This window comes from Branchiostoma belcheri, unplaced genomic scaffold, assembly GCF_001625305.1.
Source record: "Branchiostoma belcheri isolate BF01 breed outbred unplaced genomic scaffold, Haploidv18h27 scaffold3, whole genome shotgun sequence".
NCBI lineage: Eukaryota > Metazoa > Chordata > Leptocardii > Amphioxiformes > Branchiostomatidae > Branchiostoma > Branchiostoma belcheri.
This window is the reverse complement of record NW_017803909.1, coordinates 6,896,806-6,916,312: the sequence shown is the minus strand read 5'-3', so window position 1 is coordinate 6,916,312 and position 19,507 is coordinate 6,896,806. Positions and strand designations below refer to the sequence as shown.

Here is a 19,507-nt window from a genome sequence, read left to right as displayed (position 1 = left end):
GAACAACAAAACAAGAGGCTCCTTCAGACATAGATGGTGCTTCACAGTCAGGAATACACTGTTATATTAGGCCACAGCAAGTAAATTTTATGGATGACATCAGTGCGTGCATTGATTTTCACCTGATTTTGGTTTAAAAAAAACAAGAAATTTTGTTGCCCCCTGACAGTGAACAACATGCCAAAAATGGGTAAATATGTCTGTTGCCATGCCGGAACTTGGATGACAGATAAATGTGAAGAGAGGAGACAAGACAAGGCTTTGATTTAAGGTTTTGTCCTTTAATTTCACATTGTTGCAGTATTGTATTTCATTCCATTATATGTGATGTTGCCACTGAATAAAAAAAAATATGGTTTAACAAGGTTTATGATCTCAAAATTTGAAAATAGAAGAAATCTTGTTTTTTTTGGCCGACCTTGTTTTCTTTTCGCCCTATTGCATTAGATTTGGAGTTTGCGGAGGATGTCATCCATAAAATTTACTTGCTGTGGCCTTACTTAAGAAATACCCAACAGAATTTTTTTGGGGGTGGACCTGAAGTGGACATCCACACCAGCTGATAGAAGAGTAGTAACTCTAAAACATTTGAAAGTCTGTAGTGTTACCAAATCTTTCTGAAACTCCATGAAACACAAACAAACATGCAGCATGTTCAGATAGCACTGCCTGTATCTGAATGAAGGACTGACAATAATGCAAATAACCATACTACCTGTAGTAGTATCAGTGAATATTTCTATTTCATAACCCATTTTTATGAAATATTATATTTATTTTTAGAGTGGCTATTGTAAGGACATACATCTGCCTGCAATGTGATGTAACGTATCAGACTTTTTGTTGCAACTACAAGTATGTTTGATAACCTTCTCTTCAATAATTGCTGTTATCATTCATAATTTGTACCTATTTAATGTGAACTGACCAACAAGTGAACTCAATCATGCATGGAAAGATTTAGTGAATTTTTTTGGGTTCCTCCCTTCCTCACGTTTTGTTCTAGGATAACAAAAAAAAATTGTATTCTTTTATTTAAAGGTAGCAACCGTTTAACCCTCTAACTTACCTGTGTGCCAGCACCAACTTGGTACAGGAGAACACTTGTAGACTGCTGAAGGTTAAAAAGTTTTAAAGCAAATTGTCCCCATCAAAAAACTGGATTCTCCTGAGCACAATATTACATTCATTTTAAATTTCTCACTTATACCACTTAATAATAAAGTAATCCACCCCTTAGCATTAGCATCATTAATATCAAGAGACATACAAACACAATTTGTATTTTTTTCTTTTATTTCACCTTGATTCCAGAGACTTATCAAAAGCGAATGCTGCACTGAGAACAGGTCTGCATGGCCTTAAAGGGACATCGAACTACAGCTCTGGCACCCTGGAGTTGTCAGCAGCACATACTAGTATACAAAATGGGCAGGAAACATTTGATCAATCTCAAAACCAACGTGATTATCAGTCCAGAAGCTGGGGATGGCATAGACAGATGCAGGAAAAAGGTTTGCACTGGTCAGTGTAAAGCCCATAGGGTGGGGTGGGGGGCTGTTTGGGGTCCCAGACAAGAAGCTAATATCTTTTTGTAATAGCAGAGTTTTTCAAACAACTGGAACATGAGATTGGCCACACTGGTAAAATCTGTAAGCACCAAACCATTACACTTAATTTCTAGTTCATCTGCAGGCCTCTTTTGCGGGACTTTCACAGCCAGGTACATGATAATGGACAACGGCATTATGAAGCTGTCCATTCAGCTAAGCTAAGTTCCAAACTGCTACAACAAAGCTACACTATAGGGAGTAAGAGCACCGTCCACTACGTGTTTTTCAAACGGTTTTCCATCACCTCTGATTGGCAGAAACGTTCATGTAGCGCTCAGAAAGCCGTCCATCTGGGCATTGTAAGACACGACATATTGGTTAGGCTGTTGAAACTAGTAGCTTCACTCCCCAGCCATTTTGGTGCGATGTCCAGCTGTGGGGATGCTCTACTTTGGCGGTGGGCGGGGAGGGGGGTCTCTATGCGGAGTGGACAACCAGCCTGAAGATGTCTGAGAGGACGTAGTAATTACTTCCATCATTCTTCAGGATAAACGTCTGACTAAACCCATGGATCGGATCTTCATCCGTCTGGAAAAACAACAACATTACTGTCATCAGCATGAAAGTTCATCTGAGTTGGTAAATGACATTATGAAAAACTTAAACTTTTCTCCAACTCAAAATTTGACTCACCAGTCTGTCATCTTCTTGGATACCGAACAGGATTACTTAAAGAGAGGCATAAAAGAGGCCATATACATCAGGGAACTTCAACCATCGCTCAACCGGGACGGGGGGCGATATCGACTTCAGACAACCTTTGACCCTTTGCTGACGTCACACGTGGGAAAAATCACGTGTCCACAGCAGATAGCTGAGGAAGACTGAGTGATTCAGTTGAAAATTTCTGGTGAGTCAAATTTTGAGTTGGAGAAAAGTTTAAGTTTTTCATAACATTATTGTCATTCAGTTTGACTGTATGTGACTGACAAGTAGCTGTCAAAAACATACTGAAAAGGAGAGAAAGTAACAAGTGAAAGAAACTGAACAAAACGGATTCTTTTTACACAACCAAGAGGTTTATTCCGCTGACGTTTCAGTGTCACAGTCTGTCATCTTCCTAATGGCAATTCTGACTTGTGCACATTGCACATTAGTTGTGTAAAAAGAGTCTATTTATTCAGTGCCTTACCAACCTGATAAAACTATTCACGGAAGAAAGACAGACAACTGAGAAAACATTGCAATCACATCCCAAACTTCAACAGTTAAAGGCATCCAATGCGATTTCAGGGCAGCAAAACTGAAAATACTCTGAATAACGCAATCTTTGTTATATTGACACATACTGCTTCAGATTAGCACATTCCAATCAGTATGTCATACTTTGGGTATTTAAAACTACAGAAATAAGCCCCAAGATGAGTCATTTATCTTATGGGTGGTACCCTAAAAATCAGCAAAAGGCTCTTCCAGTAACCATTTTCCGTCAGAATTTTGGCTCTTTTTGCTCCATAAGGGTCAATATGCATTTGGATAGTGTGGTTTCAACTCATACTTGGATAGTATGTATTCAAGTGACTGCTGACTTTAAAAATTCGGGTTCCCAAGCCCTAAAAACTGAATGCCTTTAACATTACACTAATGCAATTTCATCATGACAAATGTGTGTCGTTTGAGTTGGACAGTAGTACACACCTTTAGTTGTCCTACCACCATTACAAGAACACCAAAATCTACTGTGGGTTGACAGTCAACTGTGGTGACAACGTGTTGCACCTTCTGAAATGGTAGGCTCTGAAAAAAAAGATGTCCTGATTAAATACTAGTACAAATGTACTAAGGCCACACCAATTTCTTTTCTTGGTTAACGGATTTTTGTAGAAAAATAATGGAGCGGGCGGCCATAACATGGAGGCCGACACTTGACGATGCCCGATGGCAATGTTTTCTTCATTTTGCAGCACAGATGTTGCAATCTATGGAAGGTTTTAGATGGTTTGGAAAGAAGAGGGGTATGTGACATGTTTTTTTTTTTGTTTAATAACTCTAGAATCAGTTCTTGACTTTTAGGTTTTTTGGACCTAAACAAATTTACGAGTCCGGAACCAGTCCAGCAAACTGGTACACAGCACTAACTGAGCCTCAAACAAAGATGTTCAAAATGGACTCCTTCAGCAGGGATGAGTAAAGTCTTACCACAAGTTTCTGTACGATGGCCTCTGGACCCTGGTGCTGCGCTCCTTCAAATGTCATCATGGACTCAGGTCTCTGTCAGGACGAGAGGAAGAAGAGACACTGGATGTTAAGGACAGATTCTTTCTAAACAGGCTTGTCATATTAATGACATGCTGTCACAGGTTGGATTACAGTATATGTCTGTTAAACATTTCAAAATGCTGCATACTACTATGATACTAGTAATCTGTTACTTACACTGATGCCTGATGCCAAATGACCACAGTGTAATGTAGTGACAAGCATGTGGTATATACTTATGTTTTTCTGCCACAAATTATACTTCATTTTCGTTTTAAGGGCATAACATACCTGGTCTGGATAAGTTTCAAACTACATGTACATAACACATGCATGTTTTTTTCCACTTTATTACCTCCATGAAAAATGGAGGTATTGTTTTTGGCCTGTCTGTGTGTGTGTGTGTATGTTATTGTATGTATGTGTGTGTGTGTGCGTGTGTGTGTGTGTGTGTGTGTGTGTGTGCGTGTGTGTTTCCGCACTTATAACTTCATAACGCCTTTATGGATTGTGATATTTGGTATGCAGGTAAATCTTAGGAAGCCGAAGGTCAAGGGCAAATATGGGCCTCCTGGTGGCTGACCTTGGTACTGCAGCAGAACTTCCAGGTTTGTAAGGCAGGGAAAACAGATGTGCTGGTTATGCAACAAAACACCAGCGGTCAGCGCGCTGGTTTGATTAATGAGGTTCTCCCTCTGACCTACATATTTCAGGCCAAAGGTGCTACTGTATAATAGTGTATTAGTTGTGTGTTTGAAAACAAAAGCCTGTGTTATTTTGTTAGAATGTACTGTAGTATAGTGTGTAAAAACATTTACAAAAACTCATATTTCATGGAGGTATGAGATCTCCGATTTCTTGTATTTATTTTGTAAGGATGCATTACTGACTACGTTAATTTTATCACTTATCAATCTCATAATTTTAGATTTATCTCAGGTGACAAGTTGTCTAAAATTTTCTGATATATCTAAAGGCTTGCCCATAGCTTCTAGAAACTTCTAATGTTCTATATATTGATGCGCCTTCTCTGTAAGCTTGCTAAACTGTCAGGCTAGAATTTTGGGTGGGGCAGTGCAGATTTATCTCATGATGGATGTCCATGCAATCTGGGGCACAAAATTTATATACTCGTAAAATTATTTGAAGCATTGGTCACATGTGGATAAGGTACAGCATAAATATTTAACTGTTATACTAAACTATAAGACAAGGTAAACAAGCAACAGCACTTCTCAATTTCATAATTCAAGCAATAATTCTGCTTTCGAGCATCAGATTACAGCTTTTCTTATCAAATGTAGGTTTGTAGGACACATGCATCGTCGCAAGCTTATAGACATTAAAAGATATAGAACACACAGAAGCTGAAAACATGCATGGTCGGTGGAGCATCGAGCATACACGGTCATGGGGGGAGGGGGGCACAGAGCCGAGCAAGCAAAAAATATTTCAAGTTCTTACATAGAGTGCGGCAAGTGTAGAGCGATTCTCATCAAAAGCTTTGTAGTAGAAGTCTACAAACTGTCTGCCGATAGAGTCAAATTGCGGGTTCATCGTCCAGGTCTCCGTATCCGCTAACAACTCGTGAAGTTTTCTCGAACTGAACTTTCGAGAGTCCAAAATGGGCCAAAAAATGGCGGCAACAATATGTAGTTACCACCTACTCCCATGATGCATTGGAGCTGGGAGGCAAAAGTCACAAAAATGAGCGGTAAAATTGACATAACCAAAGACAGAAATGTGCAGATGCGATACATATTTGTATTTAACCACTCAATAAACAGCGATGCAGTTGCCAAATAAATTCTGACAATTATGAAATTAATCACAAATAAAGAGTCACGTGATTTTATTGGCGGCCATTTTGAACAGGTTTGTTTCGCAGTTCTGAAAGAAATTTTGGCGCTGCAGTCGTTTGAATCCTAATTTACCGTTTCCTGAGGACATTTCTCCTTCGGAAAAGAGCTCTCTTACTGCGTATTTTTGGACGTAACAATTCAGGTAATGTCTTTGGAACCATGTCTATATTCTTTGCGTGAAAATGTAAGTTTGCCTTCTCACCCTCTCTTAGTCTTGGTGCAAAGCGCCGATTTGGGGGAGGGGGGCAGAGGCTACTTACTGAGTATAATTTTTGACAGGCCTTCCACATTAGCCTTCACTCTGCCAGGGGTTTTTCTAAACAGGGGAATAAAGGAGCTGCTCCCTCATGTAACCAGCCAGCTCCCTCATACCAATTTTCAGATTGAACCTTAAGTGGCTACTTACACACCATTTTAGTCTTTCTTAAAATGATCTTTTTTCAGTGAAGATGTAAAAACAATACAACAATGCATTCTAGCATTACAAACTGTGTTACTCTCATTAAAAAATCCCCCCTAGGTCACTTCACTCCCTCAACATGCTTGCAATCTACTCCCTCATGCTAAATTTTTCTAGAAAAACCCCTGCTCTGCTATTGTTAAAGTTTCAGACTGTTAAAAAATGAAGCCCCCCTACGGACTGTTGCCATCATAGTGGTAGAAATTATTTTTTTCAATGTTTTGCAATATTGCAGGTGAGTCAAAATTTTGTTCTGCAAATATTATAATTTTGGAAACACTTCTTGCAAAATTATACACAAGCACCCATAATACAAAATGTACAACCTTCTCAATGTATAAAGCAAAATTGCAGATTGTAGGATTTTTCTTAATCTACAAGCAGATCACTTTCGGTGGCAAAAAGACAGTATCAAATTGGCCAGGCAGTATCCATTAGCCAGAGAAGGTTGGTACATAAAAAACGGCCATAACGTTACATAAAGAGGTAACGATCATTCCCCCACAACCTCTGCTTGGAGAGTAGATTTTTCTGTCCAATATTGTAAATCTCTCTGCAGAATTCAGATGGGTTTTTCGAACATTGCATCACTATATATCGTATTCACCATTAACACGTCCCTTTTCCCTTTATTCTTAAACTGTAATCTCCTAATTATATATTCCTAGGACAATTTATATAGATTATGTCCCTGTATATTCCAACAGAAAATGGAAGCAGGTGAAGAGAGTGAGACTCCGCGTACCCTGATCCGCGGGGTTCTAGCCCACCTCCCTGTGAGTGACAGTGCCGTCAAGTCAGTAGCCGATACCGGCAGGGAGAGACGGTCGTCTGTGGCTGATGTACTGCGTGCTTCAGGCTCAACATCAGCAGCGAAGAAAAGGAGAATCAGCACAGCTTCACCACGAACACTGGTAAACTATGTCTTACATGTATTTACATGTCTTACTTGTGGGGTCATGTGGCATAACGACAGAGCATTTGACTCAGAACCAAGAGGTCCCTGGGTCTAATCCTGCAAGTCCTTGGGCCCCTAGGAAAGGCACTTTACACAACTTTCTTCACTTTGCTCAGGTGAAAATGAGTATGGTATGCCAGAATGATCATCATGATCGTGAGCAAACTCAACAATGTTGGTCTGGAGTAGGTTTGTAGTAGGTAGGTTAGCCTGGCTGGAGTTCAGCCATGTTAACCTTTGGTCCGCTTCCCAAGATCTGCTCTCCCGCCAACAAAGCTAACGAGGCTGGACATGGATGTGGCATTATGCCCAGTGTTTGGAGTCACTCATCATTTTCCCCCATAATGTATTCCCATAAATTATAATATCTTATTGATGTCGGTCAAAAGTATGACTTTTTGTCAGAGAATCATTTGCAAGTATCAAACTTCCTTACTTTGGGATATACTGGTAAAGCATGGAACAATAATTTTTTTTTTTTCATGACAAAATTTCCTTGCGGTAAAAATGCACTATGTCATTTCTTTATATTTTGCATTGGGCATTGTGAAAAGTTGGTTCGGGCAAGTAAAAATGACTCAGGTCGACCATGAGCTTGCCCGATAGGGCAAGTGGAATTTTGAAAACCTGTCCAACCCTGAGATTGACATGAAGACCTTCCCTTGGTCCAGATCCGAGGTGTTCTGGAGACCCAGCCCACACCTGAGAACACCACAGAAGAGCCGGCCAGGAAGGTTGCCAGGGTAACCCCACAGGTCAGAGGTCAGCCTCCCCCCAGCCATGGTGGTTCTGGACAGGGAACAGGGCCAACGTTTGCTTCACCATCAGGTGCAGACTTAACACAACATGCAAACATGCTATATTCTTTCTTATAGCAGTGATCAGATGTACCAGCATATTTTTTTCTGTATCTACTGATACTGTAATTCAAAAGGTCGCAATCTGACAAAAATGGACAGGTTTGCGGACCTTCATGATGGCAGTACATGAAGGTGCAGAAAAAAGAAAGTTGGTGATTATTTGTTCCGGGTAATGATAAGTTCATCGTACAGTGAAGTGACCACGAAAACCGACGACTCAACATCGACAAATCATGAATTACAGTAAACAGGCAAAATGTCCTACACGACACATCGTCTTCCATTATCAGACACCGTGACAGCAGCAGGTAAGATTCCATATTAGTGCAGTGTTCTCGCCAGGCCTTTTGACTAATTTGAGCATGGGGACCCCAGGCCCTGTACCATAATTTGGACCCCTATGCTGTCTTTCAAATTCAAAAATCCTGGTGAGAACCTAATTCTACGTGTTCCTTGCGTTCTATAGGTTCAGCCCCGAGAAGCCTCCGACAGAGCGTGCGTAGAAGCGCCCGTATCAGTACGGCCAGCCCAGGGTCAGCTCACCTCACCACCAGGAGGCAGGTGGGGAGGGTGAGCTCACTCTTCACCCCGCAGGACGACGCCACACCGCGCACCATGCTACACAACGTCCTGCACGTCTGTTAGTACATCTCCAATCATTCTTACATTGCTTTACAAAATAAACTACAACATATACTGCACAGGGACCTCCCTAAACAATGGAGCAGTGGAGCTCCTCCACCCAGTCCTTATCTCAGCTCCACCCTGTTAATTTTCAAAACTAGTGTTTTTACACCCTTTTCCAGGGTTCTTTGGTCAAATTTACCGATATTTCGCACCCTCCTCCATTCTGTCCTAAATTTCTGGGGAGATCCCTGCTGCAGGGCTCGAAATTAAAGGTGTCCCGATGGCCACAGACCACTAGAATTTAGGCTGGGACAACTAAGAAGACACTTTGGGACATTTTTGGGGGACAATAATCAACATCAGAATGTCAGCCCTTCTTTTGTTTATCAGGCACACGTCACATCTTTTGGATCTGGAAAAATCCCCCCGAATTTCCTGTCTACTCTGCAATTATAGTGCACCTAGGAGTGAACATAAGTGAAATCTAAGTTGACTTAAAGTTGAAGTCATACAATACTTTAAACAAAACAGGTTGGGACAGTTCATCCTCAAAAGTTTTACCAGTATTACGAAGAGAATCACAGAAGATTACAGAGGCACTCCCATGGTAACAGTCATTTTGTAGATAACTTTTTGAATGATAATAGAGGTTGTTTGGAGAAATCACCTTGTTTGTCAGCAATGTTACTTTGGACTGTGATGACAGTTGTATGTTTCTGTTGTCTGACAGTACCAGTTGAGAGCCCTGCCACACACAGCCAGGCTGAAGTGTCCCTACTGGAGGAAAGTACCGGCACCCCAACAGTGGAGCCACCAGGGATAGAGCAGGTGCAGATGCAACAAAGGTAAGTATAAAAGCTGATAGCAGTGATGTTATTACTTCATTTCATAGTTTCTAACTGCAATGGTCAGTCTTGAGACTGTGCGCTTGCAAGCTTAAAAATAAATGAGAAACATGTAACACCTCATTTAGTAGCCTGGTGGTCTAACCTTTTTTAGCTACCAACTGTCTTTTGTCCTCTCTGCAAATACAGAGTATAAAATAGGTTTTAAAAAAAGTTACAACAACAGGCTATTCTTAATCACCACAATTTTTTCACGGTACTTTTCTATTCAGGATTTTCGGGGTCACTTCTATACTGCAAACTTATCATTACTGTACCTTTTTGCTGCACCTGCCGCCACTGTGAACATATATTTCCGCGAACCTGTCCGTCTTTCTCAGACCAGGAACGTTTGCTACCGCGAACATAAAGTGATTTACAGTCAGGGCTCGAAATTAAAGGCGGTCAAATGGCCACTGACCACTAAAATTTAGGCTGAAAGAACTAAAAAGACACTTCGGGACAATAGAAAAATAATCAACGTCAGAATGTCAGCCCTTCTTTTGTTTATCAGGCACACGTCCAGGCTTTTGGATCCGGAAAAGTCTCCCCCCCCCTCCGAATTTCCTGTCTACTCTGCAATTATACTTAGTAGTTGTGCCTGGGAGTGAACAATTATGCAAAATTAAGTTGACTTCAAGTTGAAGTTATACAATATTTCCAAAAAACAGGTTGGGACAGTTCATCCTCACTTTGGGATAATTGAAACTTATTTTTAGGACAGTGCTGGGACAATAGGAAGAAAAGTTTATTTCGAGTCCTGACAGTATTACTCATCTACTGCATGTGTGTTTGACTTCTCAGTGCCCAGCCCACCCCTGAGCTGGACCTGTCCCTGACCGTGCCCCGGCATGGCCGTGTTACTCGCCACACACACAGGACACACGTCACACTGGAGCAGTTCGCTGCCGGGGTGGAACAGAGACTGGCAAGTCAGGAGGCTCAAACTCAAGGTATTCAGCAAACCTTTGAATAGAAAATTGGATTGTCCAAGTATCATCCAATGTACTATTTTGGCTAGCTTGGCTTCAGTTCTTTATCTATATAGCCCCTCAGTGTAACAGACCAGCCTCGCAGGGAAGCATTGTAGCACGACAGCGGTTGGCTACATTACACTTAACTCTAAATATTGTTTAAAACTATCTAGTTGGGTAGAAGATTGTTGTTTTACTGAATTGGCTACAAGGCTACAAGGGTGAATACTGTCTGATCTACTAGTATGTATTGTGATGCTAGTTTTGAGAACAAATTTCATAGGATAGGACTTTTGTCACAAAAATCAGGCATACCTTTGTCACAGAGGAACTGTAAGGTGATTCAATGTGGCACGAGTGTCAAATGTTCATGTAATGCACACAGTATTATGTATTATATTTGGAAGGAAGCTCGACTGTTACTATGTGCCCTGGTACATAGTAATAAATAGTAATAAATAGTAATAAAAGTTTTATTAATAAATACATAGTAATAAAAGTTTTCTGTTCTCCTGTATTATGTTTAGAAGGAGGGGAGTCAATAGAAACTCCAGAGACAGGTGACTCAGAAGACCAGACAGCTGCAGCAGTGAGTGTAGCTGAGACAAGTACACCTGCTGTGACAGGCGGTGAGATCAGACATGCCGTGAGAACAGAAGATGTACAAGAAACAGATTCTACACAAGGGACCACATCACAGACCGAGGTGGGAGCCAGCTCGTGTGAGGGTGATGATGAGATGTCATCTCAAGAAGTAGGGAACCATTTTTGCTTTCTGATGTTCTGTTGGATAGCTTGACAGATTAGTAGTATTCAGTTGGAAGAAGGGGGTTGTTAGGGAGGCAGGGCTCAAAATTCATTTTTGGAGTACATGTACATGTAGGTGCACTGATGCACCCAACCTAAAAAAAATTGGGTGCACAAAAATGTTTTTGGGTGCACCATATAAAATGAATTTAGTAGAATGCCAGCAAAAACTAATTGTTTCATTTCTAAAGAAAATTATTACAACAATGATTTTATTTTTCTGACACTTAGATGTTAAGAATAACCTTTATACTACTACACATTTAACATCTTTACATACGTAAACCTACGAATATATACTCGGTGCACAGCACCAAATTTGGGTGAACTAAGGTGCATATGCACCCAGTATTTTTAGCCCTGGTTGGTAATGATGAAAAGGCTCTTCACTGCATTTTAGCTATTTGAATGATAAAGCCGTTAACATTGTTCACCATTTGCTGTCGATCATTGAAAAATCATTTCATGTATATCGTACATGTACATTGAGATCACAGCTTATCACATTTCCATGTTTACATCTAGACAGTTTTACAAATTTCTCTTTGATCCTTTCTTGTTCAGGACAGGAATGCTGGCAGTGTTGCTGACGTAATATACACCCAGGAAACTCTGTACAATGAGCGCGCCCAGTCACAGGGGGAGTCTGATGGAGAAGAGTTTGTACCAGAGACACAGATGTCAGTCCAGCAGGATGACCACCCATCTGCTCGGGACACTGACCAAACACCAGGCCCCTCCTCAGCAGCAGACGACGGTCACTCCGATGGGGAAAAGTCGGCAGACCAGGGTGAAGAGGTCCTGTCAGACGATGACATGTTTGAGGACAGGGCAGCAGGAATGGAGAACAGATACCAGAATGAGGAAGTAGAGGAAGATCACGTGATAGACGAACAGGAAGGCGACGGGGAAGAAATTGATGATTCGTCTGAAGAAGAGAATAACGCACCTGGAGATGAATTTATGATTTCATCTGCCGTAGAACATGCAAGGTTAGAATACATAGATTCACCACACCACGAATTCGAAGTGGTTCTACAAATGTACATGTTCCAACAGCAGAAGGCATTGGAAGATACCATTGCTGCATGGGGGTATAGACTATCGAAACACTTCATATTTTGGACAGGGTTGATTTAGGAACAGTCCATTTGTGCGGGAGGGGTATAGGTCCATTTTTGGTACAAAAACATGTAAGGGTGATGTGGTGAAGCCATCTGCTCCATCTATATTGATGACTAAAATGTGGTTGTTACTTAGTCTAACCAATGTGTTTCAGGTCTCCACTGAAGTTACCAGCCCAGCAGCAGGCCAAACCTGTGCGGCAAAAACGCAGGAAGACGCCAGCATCCAACAACTCCCTGCCACGTGCGTACACCAAGAGCATCTTCTCCAACTTCTGTAAACGTCCCGTGTCCAAGGACGCCATGGAAGCAGTGGAAAAGGGGCAAGTGAAACAAGATAGACCTGTTTCATGTTTTCACAGATAGCATACTAGTATATAATATATGGTGTAAAATCTCTACAGTGAAACTTGATTATATTGCATCAGAGCAGTCTTTGTCATTTTCCCAAAGAATTGAACCCACTATCAAATTGAAGCAGAACTAGAAAGGTAACATTTGCAAAGCTTCGCCCATGATCTGCTCTGCAGCTCTGTTAATTCTTACTCAAATACATTCATATACATGTAATATGGTCAGACAGGAGTCTAAATCCCTCCTACTATAAGATTGCAACATTATGTAACCCAACACCAGTTACCATGGTGATAGATGTCAACAAATCAGGTCATTGGCCAGGTCAGAGGTGAGTGTTTGGAGAGGAAGAAGAGGAAGAAACTGAGTAAAAACAGTATGTTTTCCTTCGGTAAACATAATTAGGACAATTTTACTGTTCACCATTCCTAAAAAAAAGCTTCCCAGGAAAGCTGTTGAAAAAGTCTGTTATTAATTTTGTTCTGTATTTGTTTTAGCTGTGAGAAGTTCTTCCACAACCTGTCCACAGACCTGATGATGTATGCCATCCACGGACACAGACAGACCATCCAGGAGGCTGATGTGGAACTGCTCATGAGGAGGTGAGATACAAAACATCTCTTTTCTATGTACTGTTCTGGATCCAAGACGTGTGACTGGTTGTAACTTACCTTTATGACTCTATACGTATTACAGTGTTAGAAATACCCACCTGCAGTCTCCATTTTACAGAGACATTTTCAATTTAAGAAAAATTAAGCAACCTGCAATTTCGCAGACTGAAGAGCTTTTGTGTTTACTACAGACTCTATACTATACAAGTAGTTTTGCATATATTTTTCAAATTGCATATGTTTGCCAACATGCAATTTTGTACATGTATATGCGATCACGGATCGATGAGTTTAGATCCTGACTTTTTAGTGTGTATTTGCAGAAAGTATTTCCGAATTGCAGAACAAACTTTTGACATTCTGCAATATTGCAGAACACTGAAAATAAGTGTTTCTACCACTGTATTACCTCCAGACATGCTAAATATTATATGCAAAACTGCATTTTCTTTACAAAAAGTATATAATTTATAAAAGTCTTCCCTGGTTTCCTGCACTTAAGTTTTAACCTCTTTACACAGAGACATTGACAGTGTTTTTTTCTGTTTGCAGGCAACGTTTTGTAACAGAGAAGCAGTCACTGAATTCCCTCATAGAGAAGTACCTTCCCTTGGAGGACAGGGAACAGCTCATTCCCATGGCAACCAGTGGTAACAAAGTCATCCCACACAGTAGCAAAGGAAACAAGTAGATTTCTGCATGGCGTCATGTAGTGCTGTGTACCTGTTCACTGGACCGGTTCCAGACTTGTAAAAATGTTTAGGTTCAATTTAAAAAAAAACTAAAAGTCAAGAACCGATTCCGGACTTATCACACAAAAAAACATGTCACATACCCCTTTTCTTTCCAAACCACCTAAAACCTTCCATAGATTGCAAAATCTGTGCTGCAAAATGAAGAAGAAGTGTCAGCCTCCATCTTTTGTGGCCAAAGTTTTGCCCAAACAAAATTGCAAGGTTGCCAACATGCAATTTGTACATGTCATGGGTTTAAGTCCGGACTTATGAGTCTGGAACTTAAACCTAAACCTCTAGACTTGAATCCAGACCTGAACCTAAATGTGGGTTTTGGTACACAGCACTAGCATCATGTCCAGTGTTTCAAAGCACTAGTTTCACAGGCAACATCCCTTGTACAATGTTTTTGTATACAGGATGAAGTTTTGTACAGCATACTAAAAAAGATACTGAACACTGGTAGTTAGTGCCACAATGGCCTGCAATTAATGCGTGTACACTAACCACTGAAATGGACAAGAGAGGGTCTTCATTAAATGAATAAAAGAGGTGAATGGCAATGTGGAAAGATTATAAAAGAGATGAAAGATGATAAAATGGAATAGCGATAACAACAATGGTTTCTGATGAAAAAACTGTATGTAGAAACTTTATTATGCAACATGTGATATATATGTAGTTTTGTTTTTGTATAAGCACTTGATAGAGCTAGAAAGATGAAGATAATTCTACATTCCTAACTTCAACTTTTGTACTTAACAACTGTTTGAGCTCATACCTTTGTCTCAACAATTGTGTTTGAATTACCTTAAAGGCTTTGAAAAGTGATATATAGCTGGACAGATCATGTCAATAAAAAAAAACTTCATTATTAAACATTTGTACTGTCCAATATAAGAATTCTATTTCTTCTTCTCAGTTGAACTTTCATGCTCATCACTTTCATACCCAGAATTTTCCCAACTCTGTTCACTGTCTGAATCAGTCTCCTCTTGCATGTCTCTCAAGACTGTGCCTGGATCCTCATACACTCGGCCCAACTTTTTCTTGTGCCTTTTCCTGTAGGTTATTTCTGGAATGTCCACTGCTAGACTGTCCCATTTCATGGCCCTTGCCCTATTTTGCATAATCTGTTTGTTCAGAGAATGATGGTCAATGTCAAAAAGTGGCGTCCTATCTATGAAGTTATCTCGAAGGTTCAGTTCTTCCTCAAGATCAGACTCTTTCTCATCAGACTCCAGGTTTTCAGTTGTCTCCTCTTCTTCTGGACCAAAGTCGGCAGTTGCAAGTAATCTTTCTACTTCGTCAACGACAGCTTGCTCTTTGTCTTTGATAAATACTAGAGGAGGAACTTTTCCAATGACATGGAGCTGTATCAGCATATGTCTGTAGGGGAGAAGGATTAAGTAGGTTTGGACACAGATACTTATTCATAGAATATCAAAACAGAACTAGAAAGGCCAATATTTGCTTTGGAGCAAATACAGCGATGGGTTCACCACATTTTACCACATGGCAGGGAAAGAATGAGAAACACAAGGGAAAACAATGATTTAGTAATTACATTGATATAACTATAATATGAAGTAACATACAACTAAAACAACAGTTGGATAGCTATTCCCTACTTTATTGGTTAGGATTTTTAATTGCATAATGCAAACTGTTGATTTTCAAAATAAAATAAAAAACGTTCATGCCCCGCATTCCAATGCTGGAGCAGAAAAGCTTGAAATACCTACCAAAACACTTGAATAAAGACATACTGTCAGTATGGAAATGCTCTGTGCAGGTGTTAATCAAGTTAAATCCCAACAGCCAATCAGCAAGAAATGCTCTGTGCAGGTGGAAATGCTCTGTGCGGGTGTTAATCAAGTTAAATCCCAACAGCCAATCAGCAAGAAGTATAGAGGAAAGCTGCATGCCTATTGGTTGATGCCCTGCATTCCATTGTGATGACTCATGCCCAGACGTGGTAAACACGGCACACTAACACAGTAATACATTTGCTATAACACAGCCAAAAAAACTCAAATAAAACCATTCTAAAAGCCTGTATCACAAAAATTTAAAAAACGCCTAGGGGTATTTGCCCACTGTACCTCCATACCAAATTTCAGGACCTTAGGCCCTAAAATGAAGAAGCTGAATCCATTTAAAGATATGGCAGGAGGAGAAGGAGAAGAAACATCAGAAAAAGCAATATGGGTTCACCACCACTTCGTGGTGTGGTGAACCCATAATGAAAGTTCATCTGTGTTAGTACAAGTCATGAAATAAAGGCTAAGCTTTAACTTCCAACACTTAGACTACAGGAGTGAAGGAGGCGGTGTAAATAAGAGCTCACAGACTGTGACAGAGAACAGAGACGGGGGTGACAAGTTATCTGGCACGTATGACACGCTACTACAGTCACGTGTCTCTGACGTCACGTTCCAAGAGTAGACAGGTCAATTCCATGCATAAGGTTGATGGAGTCAACTGAAAATTTGGGGTAAGTCCTATTTCTGTAGTCTAAGTGTTGGAAGTTAAAGCTTAGCCTTTATTTCAATATCAAAACAGAATATTCTGTGGCCGATAACTTTCAACTGACAACCAACATGACCAAGGGAATTGCAAAGCAATACGATTGTATCAATCACAACAGGTTAATTTTATTTGAATGAAATCCTGATCCAGTATTCAAAAAATAGATGTTACCTTAATTCAAAACGGGACCTGTCTAACAATTCCTCGATGTGTTTGTCATCATCAAATCCTGGTGCTCTCCAGTACACCCGTGCTGTCAGGAAGTCTGGAGTCACAGACACCTAAAAATGGAGAACATGTTACACATAAGTACAGATGTAAATGTTTACCGAAGTTTTTTGGACATGCTACATGCTTCTTTCAGATAACATCCTGGATATATTTTTACACCTACTCTCTAGTACTGCTGAGGCCATGTTGATTCAATTATGTGGATGGCATCCGCGCCTGCATGAATTTTCGTCTGTTTCCAAAAAAAACTTTTCAACCATACTGTAAATCGTACAAAATGAGCAAATATATGTGGTATGTTGCAAAGGAAGTATGTCATAGAATGCCAAAATCAATTCAGGAAAAGAAGAAAATGTGAAGAAATGAAAATTAAGAGTATTATTGTTCCCCATACCGTACTCTGTGTGTTTAGTCATTTAATCAACCTTTATGACCACATAGATTTCATAATGGAGGAAACTTTTTTTGCCATACTTTTTTTTTATTCGCACGCTTGCGTCAGTTTTAGGGTTCCCAGAGGATGTAATCCATATAATCAAATCAACATGGCCTAAATTAGAACCTCCTTGGCATGCCCCCACTCAGTTATAGCCTACAGCAAGATATTTTGGAGTAATGTATTAAGATTTAGAACTTATCAGTTGTTTGACATTACCTTGGTGATCTCGACCTGTGCATCCTCCAGCTCTTGGCTGACCTGACACCCCTGTACCAGGTCTGTGATGTGTTTGTGCAGAGTGGTGTTCACAACGCGCTGGCGGATAGACTCAGTGTGCTGGGCCTTCTGCTTTACTGGGACTTCAACACCAGTCTTTTGGGGCTGGAAAAAAATGACAACCATCGCAGTCGAACACTCATCCTTCCATCCCTTTCTGATTATGAGATCATAATGTTACTGACAAGACATTGCAATATTGTTTTTAACTCTAAAATAGGGATTTACTGTCTTTCTTACATGCTACTAGTAGGTAAATATATGGAAACAGAATATTTTTACTTTTTCTGCACTACCACAAATAAGGAGCGACACTTACCAGTTGTGGCACGTCATAGTAGAATTTCTTCCTAGTGGTAAAGAAGAATCAATTTGAATATTGTTATACGAACATTAACTTAATTACTAGTGAATTGAAACAAACTAGCAAAATATAATGGTAATCCTTTAACCTTTGAGTATCAAACTGGTGGAAGACAATACGCAGTTCAAATTTTTTTTTAAATTCCAAAAGTTGCAAAGAACACAAAACCATCTGGAAATGGACTTGGCAAGACCGTAGCTTTGACCATGGAGGTAGAAAATATATTAGAACGTGGCTATATACACTCCCGGAGTGTATATAAAATCTATTTGTCTTTTATATACACTCCGGGAGTGTATATAAAATCTATTTGTCTTTTATATACACTCCGGGAGTGTATATAGAATCTATTTGTCTTTTATATACACTCCGGGAGTGTATATAAGATCTATTTGTCTTTTATATACACTCCCGGTGTGTATATAAGATCTATTTGTCTTTTATATACACTCCCGGAAAGTTGATAGGGCATTCGAATGATCTGTCTCCGGTGCGAAGACCGCGCGATCGGCTGTGTTATCCGGAGTCACCAAAGGGACCGGGGCGAACCCCGGGTTGGTCTTGGTCTGATAAATGCACGCCAGACCGTGAGGTCGGCGCTTCTTCCGCATGTATTAGCTCTAGAATTACCACAGTTATCCATGTAGGATGTGACGATCAAAGGAACCATAACTGATTTAATTAGCCATTCGCAGTTTCACTGAGACAGTTTAAACTTGCACGTGCATGGCTTAAACTTTGAGACAAGCCTATGACTACTGGCAGGATCAACCAGGTAGCGAGGACGCCAGGGGCGCGCGACCGGTCTCGCCGCCGCCGCCGGGAGCGGAGGGTCCCGGGCCCCGCGCAAGCAGGGCGGGGCGGTCCGCTCGACCGAACTTCGGTGGAGATTTCCGTGTTGTTTTCTGATTTTCATCATCCAATAAGATAAACTTGAAGACCGAGGTTTAAACTTGGTGCCCCTGAATCCTCAAACACTCACAAAAACCCAAGTTTTGGGCCTACCAAGGAGGCTAGTATTTCGGAGTGTATATAAAATCTATTTGTCTTTTATATACACACCGGGAGTGTATATAGCCACGGCGAATATATTATGCTTTGACATACTGTAAATATAACGGTTATGGGTAGCACAGAAACAGACTCACCCTGCCTTCTTCATGAATTTCTCCAGAGGGTTCATCTTCTCTCTCTTTTTATAAAGTATATGGGTTGCCGAGAGATGCCTTTGGCACAGAGTACAGGGCTGGGAAATCCTTAAAAACAACGTAAACTGAGAAAAAGTTGACCGAACCGGCAAAAAACACATGGTGGCAGCCATCTTTGTCGTAAAGACTAAACCATTCAGGTTTCAGGGGTGAAATTAATTGATGCACATCAAATGTAACAGATTTCATGAAGTTTTGTAGAATATCTATATAACTGTAAAAGAATACAATTGTATCAAATGTCCTATAATAAGCGTAGAATTTAAGATAAAGCATCACATATGTAATACAAATTACCCCTATAAATAAAAGTGCGCTGGTCTAACAATTTCGAGTAGGAAAACATAGCATGACATTTGAAAACATCCAAGCCAATATTGAATGGAA

The 19,507-nt window shown here is 40.4% G+C and overlaps 4 protein-coding genes across 4 annotated transcripts; 2 read left to right on the top strand and 2 right to left on the bottom strand.

The window, feature by feature from the left end:
* Positions 1 to 1,292: 1,292 nt before the first annotated feature.
* Positions 1,293 to 5,502, bottom strand: LOC109473965 (nuclear transport factor 2-like). Its single transcript, XM_019774155.1, has 4 exons — positions 5,277 to 5,502; positions 3,753 to 3,824; positions 3,252 to 3,350; positions 1,293 to 2,141 (listed from the first exon to the last, which is right to left on the bottom strand). Exons 1-4 carry the CDS (start codon positions 5,367 to 5,369, stop codon positions 2,031 to 2,033), a joined length of 375 nt encoding a protein of 124 aa, XP_019629714.1. The 5' UTR covers positions 5,370 to 5,502; the 3' UTR covers positions 1,293 to 2,030.
* A 174-nt stretch (positions 5,503 to 5,676) lies between these two features.
* LOC109473964 lies at positions 5,677 to 10,472 on the top strand. Its single transcript, XM_019774153.1, has 6 exons — positions 5,677 to 5,816; positions 6,843 to 7,048; positions 7,764 to 7,920; positions 8,419 to 8,592; positions 9,310 to 9,424; positions 10,268 to 10,472. The coding sequence occupies exons 2-6, from the start codon at positions 6,845 to 6,847 to the stop codon at positions 10,437 to 10,439; spliced, it is 822 nt and encodes a 273-aa protein (XP_019629712.1). The 5' UTR covers positions 5,677 to 5,816; positions 6,843 to 6,844; the 3' UTR covers positions 10,440 to 10,472.
* A 389-nt stretch (positions 10,473 to 10,861) lies between these two features.
* Positions 10,862 to 14,099, top strand: LOC109473413 (centromere protein T-like). Its single transcript, XM_019773273.1, has 6 exons — positions 10,862 to 10,871; positions 10,965 to 11,191; positions 11,809 to 12,236; positions 12,524 to 12,691; positions 13,220 to 13,324; positions 13,889 to 14,099. The coding sequence occupies exons 1-6, from the start codon at positions 10,862 to 10,864 to the stop codon at positions 14,025 to 14,027; spliced, it is 1,077 nt and encodes a 358-aa protein (XP_019628832.1). The 3' UTR covers positions 14,028 to 14,099.
* Positions 14,100 to 14,914: 815 nt separating this feature from the next.
* On the bottom strand, positions 14,915 to 19,242 carry LOC109473463 (putative ribosome-binding factor A, mitochondrial). The gene is made up of 5 exons (XM_019773326.1): positions 19,061 to 19,242; positions 17,868 to 17,898; positions 17,489 to 17,653; positions 16,774 to 16,883; positions 14,915 to 15,459 (listed from the first exon to the last, which is right to left on the bottom strand). The coding sequence occupies exons 1-5, from the start codon at positions 19,231 to 19,233 to the stop codon at positions 14,976 to 14,978; spliced, it is 963 nt and encodes a 320-aa protein (XP_019628885.1). The 5' UTR covers positions 19,234 to 19,242; the 3' UTR covers positions 14,915 to 14,975.
* Between the last annotated feature and the right edge of the window lie 265 nt (positions 19,243 to 19,507).